The sequence below is a fragment of the Aquila chrysaetos genome, chromosome 4 (genome assembly GCF_900496995.4).
Source record: "Aquila chrysaetos chrysaetos chromosome 4, bAquChr1.4, whole genome shotgun sequence".
Classification (NCBI taxonomy): Eukaryota; Metazoa; Chordata; class Aves; order Accipitriformes; family Accipitridae; genus Aquila; species Aquila chrysaetos.
In genome coordinates, this window is record NC_044007.1 from 37,610,671 (window position 1) to 37,621,135 (window position 10,465).

Genomic DNA, 10,465 nt, shown 5'->3' on the forward strand with positions numbered 1-10,465 from the left:
ATCTTCCCAGCTATTTTTTATGGCAAGCCAGTAATACCTTCTCCTCCCCCTCTCAAGAAACAAAGTAATTGTTATTTTGAGAGTTTAAAAACATGAAAAGTTAATGTAACAAAAAGAAGTTATTCTGATTCTTTCATTTTATCATTCCGTATTTTAGATACAATTCCTCAAATGTAACTATTACTATTAGACAAAGTATATAACTTTGATTTTTATTTCTTTCTGTGTCTTGTGCCCAGAAGGAATTTTTTTTTAAAAGCAATTAAGAAAGCTCACATTTCCCGTTCAGGAAAGTAATGTTTTGCCACTGTGGAAACAAGGTTTATGTGATTATCATCTATGTTTGTGACCCTATAAATGCATACCTGTATCAGTGATCTCTTTCACTGTCTCTTTCCAGTATTTTTTTAAACCTTCAACTAAATTTCAGACAAATTCCCAGAGGAGTAGACACCACAAAAATGCAAGTTCTTTCAAATGTTGAGAGATTAACTAGTCAGGTAGCAAGACCAAAACATGTGATTCTCCTCATTCAGAACCAACCTCCTTTCTTAAACCCAGATTCCACAGGAGAGAAGAATTATGAATGCCTCATCCGCAGTGAAATTTCTGATAACTTTTGCATCTTGTTGGTCACCACAAAATCCAAGCAAAAAGCATAAAGCCATTGCTCATGGAACTGTTTGTTATTGGGAAAGGGTCTATCTATAGTTTTAATCAGGGTTTTTCACTTGTTTTGCCTTAAAGACAACTTTAGCAAGGCAACTATTAGAATGCACAGTGAATTCTCCAAAAAGCAAAGGACATCTCTGCACTATTTTTTTCCATTTGACTTTCATTCCCCTTAAGTAGGTCTTTTACTTCAGTGCACATCAAGGCTACCACAAAGTCCTACTGTAGCAGGCAACAAAAAAAATTAGAACTTATAAATGATTCCCTACCCCCCACTGTGTAACACTGCGGCACTTCTACATCACTGCTGGTTTCCACACATCCGTTGAAAAACAGCTAATATTGGCTTCTCTGAAAGAGGGACTGCCAGGCTGAAACAATGTCACTGGGTAATCAGTTAGTACCTAAAATGATGCTTGTGATGTCTAAGTACTGAAAAACTTGGTCTTCCAAAGGCTCCATCTAGCTGCCTGAAATTAAATGCTTCTCACAGTGAACTCACATCATCCAGAATACAGATCCCTTCATGCTAGCAACAGAATCTAACCAGTTAAGCATAATACCAAAATAAAATAAAAGAAGATTTGAGCAAGCTCAAAAGAAAACAATTCTTTGATAGCATCCCTGTCACTCACATCGCAGATATTGCAGCTTAAAACATAATTTGATACTGTGAGGAATCTTAAACTGGTAAATGAGATGCTCAAGTTGACTGTGTCTACATTTGTGTATTTAAGAATTGAGGGCAAACGTTGCTTCAAAAGATGGTCCAAACTCCAGAATTCATTCCCGAACTTTGGCAAACTCAGTCACAAGGTGCACTACAAGTACTGTTAGTCACCAAACAGGTGCATCAGGATGTGTTAAGTCAGAAGCATAGTTATTTTATTTAAATTAAATAATGGAACCCATTGCATAATATACACCAATAATGCAGTCTCATTTAGGAAAAAAACCACCATAAATTAAAAAAAAAAAATTAGTTTCCTATTATATTTGCTTCAGAAATTTTGTCTGCTAAAAAAAAACAAGGTAAGTGTGGTAAAATGAACACAGCCTTTGTGTTGTTCAAAATGAAAATTATAGTTCTAAACCCACATTACTTCGAGAAAAATTCTTAGGTAGCCAGGGGTTTGGTATGTTTATTTTGAGAAGAGTTATTTCGGCTTTTTATAACTCAAAGAAATTACAGTCTTCTGGTTTGTGTAACAACAATGTACCTGCCGGATGCTTTTTAGCTGCAGTTCTATAAATAAGAAAACTCCAAAACACTAAATTTATCTTGGAGCTCTTGAAGATTTATTGCAATCTGTTCTTAAGAGTGCTGATGCAGCTTTCAAATTCACAGAAACTAACTGTCAGGTTGCCCAAATGAGAACACAACTGAAGAGTCATACAGAAGTCTAGATGTATGGATACTCACAGCCAGCAGGATTATTCATTGAGATTATTAGCACACGAAAAGAATTGGTTGGATTGGATGCTTGAAATGCAAAGTGGGTCAACACTTCACTCAGACAGAAATGAGTGGGTGCTGATTCTGAATACTCTGTCCCAGCCAATTTTAGGCACACACCTCCTGTTCATATTTTAGAAAGATGGAAAAAAACAACAGAGAAGCTTCATCACCGAAATAATTCATATTTAGAATTCTTGTTACCTTCCAAGTTAAATGTAAAAAAAAAAACCCTAAAAAAAAAATATATATAAATCAGGTAGTGCTATGCTACATATTACCACAAAAATCCCAGAAGAGAGGCGTTTCTAAAGGGCATTCCTCAATCTAAACTAGGTGCCTAACCACAGTATTCTCAGATGCCAACATTCTCTTACAGAAAGATGTCTAAGCTTTCAAAAGCGAAGGAAAAAAAAAAGTAAAAACATAACACACAAAACCTACACAACCTACACAGAACAAGATAAGCCAGCTCATGAAACCTGACAGAATTTAAGGGGTTAACTAAAGACCTTACTGTCAGCGCTAACAACACCTGCATGGCCTGGGGCATTTAGAAGTTGACCTATAGGTTCACAGGAATTTTACCTGCAAAAACCTTAGGCACCTGTAAAATGAAATGGCAGAGAAGTAACAGTTTTGAAAAACCATGATTTGAGGACCTACATTCAACAGGGGGAAATGAGGCTGAAGTATCGAAGTTGTTTTTGCAATCTGTTTTAAATCTCAAAATTGACACAGTCTTAGATGTACACACTAATTCCCACCCACCCTCCTTCCCACCTCTAAGCCATAAATAAGAATTTAACTAGTAAAAATGTTTGGAATCAAGTGAATCTGTGTGTTACTATTCATAGCTGAGTGGATAGGACTTCCTACTATCCCTTAACAGGTACTGGTAGTCAGTACAAGACTGATGCCTGCTGAGTCAGCCTAAGCTCATTAATTCTTTCACCATAAGGTTACTCCTACCTTTCTTTATAGAGATGGAAACAACTTTCTAACCAAGGGAGGGCCTACAGTCTTCCTGCATCTCACATGTCAGCACTTCTTTTGAACACTTCTCTTTTACACAAATTAGAAAGGTAATTCAAGTGCCAAACCATACAAAACTTCAGCAAAGAAATAAAACTGACAGAGCTTCTTAAGTAGATACTGCTAGTTAATGAAGTACCAAAAGCCTTAACCATGGTAACAGAAGGCCACAAATACAGGACAGAATGGAGAAAAGAGACACTACCAGGATAACTGCAAGCAACTGGAACAGAATGACCAGTTAGCAACTAACAGCATCTACTGATCAACTGTAATGCAGGGGAATTGTACTTCATCATCAGGAAATCACTGTTCCAGTCATCAGCTAACTGTGCCTTCATAAGTGTCTAAGATCTATGGCGTTAAGTCCTCCTGATCACTGATCATTCACTATGCAAGTATGCAGTATGACTTGTTTATGCATCACCATCCCTGCCTTCATCTCAGAAAGCCTCCATGTCCTCTCTCCACTTTCTTCTTTCCTGTGACTGCCCTCAATTACCCAGTATTATTTTATGCACTTCCTAAAATGTTGGCTTGAAGCATATATTGAGCAATTTTAGTCATAACCTGCTCAGCAAATAACACTGCAGAAAACTGAATCCAAGTCCACTCTGTTCTGACTTGGTATTAGAAAATTAGTACTCACTTGCAAAAAAGATGGCTGTCATCCATGACAAGTGGTGATTAAGTAGCATCAAAAACAGAAGTGGTGTAAGAAAATGCGAGCTGTTCCCGAATGAACGAGGAAGCACGGGTCTCTCTTCTCAATGTGTCAGAACTTTTGGAGACATGAAAAACTGATGCTTTAATGAATATATCTGACTGTGAACACATGGTATTCTTGATATACCACAATGCATATATAATAGGAATACTAGTATAGAGCGTAAGCTTCACCCTATGCATAGTCTTTGATCAATTCCCGTCAACTTCAAATACATGTCTTCCCCTTACTAAGTACTACAAGATCAAGCACAGGTTATAGATCTTAAAAAAGACTGTTGAGAACAAAAAATACATCACCAAAATTAAATATGTAAGTAGATTTTAAACAGCTAATCAGGAAGTGAAGGAGATAAGAATTATGATCCCCTTCCTCCCAGTGTTATGGATTAAAATAACTTTAAACAGCTACACGAATGCTACAGCCCTATATCTTAAATCCACTCCCTAGTATTCAGGTCTAATGGGTTTCACACAAAAAATCTCTTCCCAGTATACAGGAGTGCACTAACAACCTGTAGACAGCCTGCAAGGTTATGCAAAGAGCCTTCCACAGAGTCTTTCTACCACGATGAAATTCCTACATTATGGTGATTAGTGAAGTATTTAGTGATATATAAAATGCTATAACAAATACAACTTCTTCATTTTTTCCTCCACTATTGATAACTAAAGCATGCTTCTATTTAAACAATAGAGATGAGCATGTTACACTACTGAGAAACTAGGTTAAAACACAGTGACTCAGAACAGTGATGTCAAGTAGTTTCTTTGAATTTTAATGTGCAAGACAATGGGTTAAGAAATTTTAGAAGAAAATGACAGCTGTCAGGGGCCTAACTCCTCAACAACCCCAAGGCACTTAATTCCCGTTGAAATATACAGGAGTCAGTTACGTATATAGCCCCAGCAACTGTGTTGATTGAACAGTCTTTTATTTGGAAATTGGACCACACAAATGTTTCAGTTTATATGAATTCTAGAACTAGAAAAATCACCTGCTGTTCCCTAGTACCCAGTTACCGTTCCATCAAATGGGGGTTTATTTATTGCAAAATATCTAACACCTCTGACACTGAGCCAATATAATCCCTCACAACAGCCTCGGCCCATGCAAAATACAAAAACTGACCCTTCGCAAACAGTTTTCTACAAAATTTAAACCTTTCTTATGAGGGTTGGCAAATGCTACCCAAAACATACGCTGAAGACTAGGCATCCACCGTACCAGAATAAAAAAGATTTCATACATAGTAAGCTTGATTGAGAACAAGTTAAATACTGAAAAAGGGAGACTTGTGTCTTGGGATAATACTGCCAGAGTATAATATATGTGCATTTAGATGTAAAAACTGTTTGAGAAACAGGATGATAAAATGGTAATAATCACGATTGCTCCAGTACCCTTTTAAATTCTAAGTATTCATAGCTTATGCACCAAAATAGTAAAACATTCACATCTGTGCATCTACAAATCCAAGCAAGTGCACCTTTGTAAGACCAAGGAAAATCTATAACAAAAATACGGTTCCCAAGTGTGTGACTGCAGATAAAAATTTCTGAAAACACCATCGACACGGACTTTTCGCAGGACAGATGTCCTCCCGAGTGTCCGGTCCAGAGGGCGGGTTCCCCGGCGGGCAGGCATCCACCCTCTCCCTCCTCGCTAGCCGGTCGCGGAAGGACAGCGTCTCGGGTCTCGCCCGCGGGCCGTGCGGCGCCCACCCACGGCCCCCGAGACTCGCTGCTCAGCGCTGCCGCCCTGGAGACGGGGAGGGGGGCTTGGGAGCGCCCCCTCCCCTCACGGCGGACGGGAGGTGAGGCAGTACGCCGCCCCCCGCGGCCGGACGGCCGGCGCCGGGCCGCCGTCCCACCACGGCGGGGCTCCGCGGCCGGCGAGGCAAGGCGGGCAGCGCCGCGTGGGCGCCTGCAGGGACTGGGGCCGCGGGTGGGAGGGCGAAGGGGCACCTCTTTCACGACCCGCCCGAGCGCGCGTGAAGCAGAGGGCGGCGCGCCCGCGGCGCGGCGAAGCAGCGGGGCACATCGGCGGGATAGCGGGGCAGGGAGGGCGGCGCGGAGCTGCGACAGACACTCGGAGGGGCGCGGAGGAGGGACACGAGGGCACACGCGTGGTGCGGAGCGGCAGGGCAGGGGGTGCCGGCGCTGCCCTCCCCCTCCCCGGCCGGGCAGACGCCGAAGCGGCGCCTCAAACTCGTCCTCGCCCCTGCGCTCACCTGTGCTGCGCGGGGAGCCGCGGCCATCGGGGGGGCCGGCCGGCAAGAGCGCACCTTACCTCGAAGAGGGGACCGATCTTATTCTTCTCCAGGTAGGCTTGGATCCTGGTCTGCTGGTGAGACGCCATGAAGAGCTCCGGAGGCGGGGGCTGGAGCTCCTCTCCCCCGGCGGCGGCTGCAGTCCCTCCGGCTGCTCGCGGCTCGCTCCCCCGCCGCCCAAGGGCTACCACAGCGGGAGCGGGGTGAGGCGCTGCGAAGGGGCGGCAGCCCGAAGTCCCCGGGACGGAGCTAACTCAGGTAACCGCCGGGGGGGGGGGGGGGGGGGCGCGGTTAGCCGGGTGCCAGTCGCCCGCTGTAACGGGGCGCGGGGCGGCGGCGGGCTGTCTCCCCTCAGGGAGCAGCGGGCGGGCGCTGCCTGGAGCGGAGCATGGTGCAGGGAAGAGAAGACCTGCAAAGGCGGCCCCCGAGCCCGCGCCGCTCCGCGCTCGGGGTGTGTGTGGTGTGTGGTGTGTGTGTGCGCGCGCGCCTGTGCCTGGCAGCGCCTTGGTTACGGGAACAGCCGCGGCTCGAGCTGCCGCCCTCGCGACAGCGCCGCTCCCGAAGCCAATGGCCGGGGGCTCCTGTCAGCGCCGCGGCCGTTGGCGCCCGTTGACGCCCGGGCTCCGGCGCACAAAAGGCGGGAGCGAGCGAAGGGGGAGGAGAGCGGGCGGGCGGGAGGGAGGTGGGGGCTGCTCTGCCTCCTTGCCGCCGCCGCTCCCCTGCCCTCCCGGGGACGGGCTTCTCGCCCCCCGCCCTTCCCCTCCGGGGACGCTGCTCTGCGCGCCGGCGTTTTACCAGGGTCCCCACCCTGCTCTGCGCCCCCAGGCTGGAAGCCGTCCGGGCCGGGGGGGGTGAGCTCCGCGGGCCGCCCGGTGTGAGGGGCCTGTCTGGCACTCGCAAACTTCACCTGGTGGAGGGTCGCGGGGGGTGAGTGAAACGAGTCTCTGGGAGAGAAGGGAATGGGGGTGCAGGGACTACAGCCAGCGCTTTTCCTTAAATTTTGTTTAAATTACTTTTAAATCTTAAAATACTACCTTTCTTACGATACCGATGAAATTCCCAATTAGCGACACCGAGCATCTCAATACAATAATGCAAGCAGCTATGTAGGTGCGCCCTGGTCGCAGGTTGTGTCGAGTTCCCTCCAGCAGCCAAGGGCTCTCATCCAAAACCTGGTGGAGGAAATGAGAAATTTCCAGCTAGCTTCAGGGAGTAGTGAGTTAACGGCTACATCAAAGAAGCAGTACTTATTCTTTCTCCACTTCAAGTAATTAGTTCCCCACCTTTTCTGGAAGCAGGGTCATAACCAGCTTTTTTTTTCTTCCCTCAGAGAAGAACAAACAAAAACAAGCTTCTCAGGATTTGACACTTATGTTCTTCTGCAATAACTGATTCTGCTGTACCAGCATTCACCTGTTAAAAAAAAAAAAAAACCCCACACAGTAAAGAACACATATCTTATTTTTTTATAAGATTTTTTTAAAGCACAAAACAGCTTTGAAGAATATTGGGAACATTCAGCACATCTGCTGAATCAGGCTGCCTGCTCCCAATCAAGTAGTGTTCTGCAAATGCGAGAGTACAAGCCTCCCCTGATTCAGAAACTGTTAAAGGATGAATTTTGTCAGGAGTCAAAAGATTGGGAGTTCTGCTCCCACAGCCATTGATTGTCGTTTGACTTCAAAGTCCTCCTTACTGACCTAAAACTCATGCCTCTACCTAGAAGGAGGTCGGGTGTAAGTGTATTATAAAGAGTTTGCAGTGTACCCTGTAACATAAGCAATAGCTTGTAGAATTCTTTAATGGTTTTGCTGGAACATACTCAGTTTCACTGCTCATCACAGTCTTAGTGAGGCAGAGTGTTTATTTTCCATAGTAGCCACTAAAAAATGGCCTTTTTTAATTTGGATTTTTAGTGTGTTGGTAGTCTTCTAAGATTCATACCAGCTTAGAGTTTTAGCATATCATCTCCAGCAAAGTACAGCTGCTTTGCCTGGTGCCACTTAAATAATATGGTGCTAACCTAGTTTAATCAGCCTAATGAGGATCATACAATCATAACGGTAATTGCCAGTGATGCAGGTCCTCTATAGTGGCTCTAATGATTCCCATCAGATGAGGATGTTTGTAAAATTTCACAAATCTCACCAGAACCCAGACTGCTCCAATAGATAAAAGTCTCCCACTTGCTTCCCTCCCATGATCCAAAAATGAGAACATATGTTTGTATGGCCCTACACAGCCTGACTTTTCAAAGCAGTGGTACTTCCAGACCTGCTGGGACCTGACCGCACCAGGACCTGCAAACTGTCACTGCTCTATGTAAACCAGTATGAGGACTGAAGAAAAGAAACAAGACTATCGGCAATACAAATAGAAAAGAGAACTTATTAAATGAGGTTTTAAAGATAGCGTAACTGTCTGTGGTTGCATATTGTGCAATTAGCTAGATCCTAAGTTCTCAGTGTTAAAACCTCAGGGTTTTGGTTGTAGTTTTTATTTTTCTCCCACAGAATCACAGAATGGTTGAGGTTGGAAGGGACCGGTCCAGCCCCCGTGCTACAGCAGGGTCACCTAGAGCTGGTTGCCCAGCACTATTTCCAGATGGCTTTTGAGTATCTCCAAGGATGATTGATCTTTCTGGTATCTGTTCTCATATTTGCTTCCTATGTGCCTAGACCTTCTTTTCCCTCTCTTAATTCTCACCCAGACTTATAATCTAGACTTTCCAGTTGGCTTGGGAGACACACTAGCAATCCTACTGTGGCTGGGAAAGCTTCCAAGGCCAAATGCAGAATTAGCTTTCTAAACAGACACATCTTGTAATCCCACAGCTCCTATAACACTTAACTGACAGGTTATCCTTTGATATGGATAAGGCACTGTAGGGGAGATATGAACACAGACAGTTCCTTACCAAGAGCTTCGTGCTACTGTTTCCTAGTTGAAGGTCTCCAGCAGCTCCCTGACAGAAAGCTCTCTGAGTGCTGAAGTATGGGAGTGCAGGTGTCTCCTGCAGAGAGCATAGGCTCAGTGACATGATAGAGTAGGAAAAGGAGCTTCACTGTTAGTGTTTTTTCCTCAAAAACTGTTGCTAGATTTAAGAAAAGCCACACTAAGATAGTTATCAATAAATACCTGTGATTTGCAAAAAAGCACAGTGAGCTGGGTATGTCCCTTCTGTCCTCTCAGTTGTTAGGAGAAAAACTTTTTTTTTTATTTAAGATATTTTAAGTTAGTTTTTAAAATTGGTATTAATACAGGTCTTTTAAAATGAACTTTCACTTCAATACCAAAGCATCACAGTTTTTAAAAAAATATCTTGGATTAAAATTACTGATTGGGACATGCATAAGCTTATATTACTCTCAGCAATCTTTTTGTATGAGCAACTGAAACTAAATTACTTTACAACCCAAGTAATAAAATAGAGTCTCTTTATTGTGCTTTGCTATGATCCTTGCTTCATTTTCTAGATACTTTTCTTTAAAGAACAGTATACAGCATGCACATCTACCTAACACTCAGGACTGAACTGCAATAACAGAAATGACTGCAAGAATTTGCACACAGACATCAAAAAATGAAAGGTGTCCCAATTTCAAATTATACGCACCACACAAAGTAAAAACTGTAAGATTAAAAAAAAACAAAACAGGGAGACAAAAGAACAGAGCTAATTTTAAGATGCTTGGGACCACACTCTATTCAGTTTTTATCCTGTGTCCACACCTGTGATGTCTGAGCTCCATGCTTCTTATGTTCTTGGTTTTCTCATCCTTCGCTCTTCTCACCGAGAGAAGAGTGTGCATGTTTTGGTAGGTAGTAAGGTTTGACTTACTTAGTTCAAGGACTTCACTAGAGTAGGGACCCATTAAGTAATTCCATAGTACTCTACATAATTTCAGTCCTGTCATCCATTTTTCAGGAATAAGATTGCTGCAGTTCCAACATTGAGCACTGAATTTTCAAAGTTATGGGTACTTGCAGTACCCATTCATCATTGCTGGAGTTAAAATACCCAGGCTTTACATGCAAAGAAGGTGTTCTTCAGGAGACAGACCTGCCACTGCCTAGCAGAAAAGGAAAGTGATGACTTGGTTGTCTGTAAAGGTACTCTGTGGGTCACAAACACCTGGTGCTAAGTCAACAATTTTCTCCCTGCTGGCTAAAATTTGATCCATATGCTCTGTAGGAAGTTCATTTTTTGAGATGGCATCTGGACTGCAAAAGAGACATTAAGATCTAAGAGAAATCTATAGTGGCAATATATTAATTTATTAACCTCTACATGGCTTTCTAG

At 43.8% G+C, this 10,465-nt stretch overlaps 1 protein-coding gene across 3 annotated transcripts in view; it reads right to left on the bottom strand.

Moving 5' to 3' along the window:
• Positions 1-6,785, bottom strand: part of C4H8orf34 (chromosome 4 C8orf34 homolog) — a 179,996-nt gene extending 173,211 nt beyond the window's left edge. For all 3 annotated transcript variants that reach the window (XM_030011511.2, XM_030011510.2, XM_030011509.2), the window contains exon 1: positions 6,183-6,785. In XM_030011511.2, coding sequence (XP_029867371.1) covers positions 6,183-6,251 — 69 coding nt within the window. In that variant the 5' untranslated portion in view covers positions 6,252-6,785. The remainder of the gene's footprint in view (positions 1-6,182) is intronic.
• Positions 6,786-10,465: the final 3,680 nt, after the last annotated feature.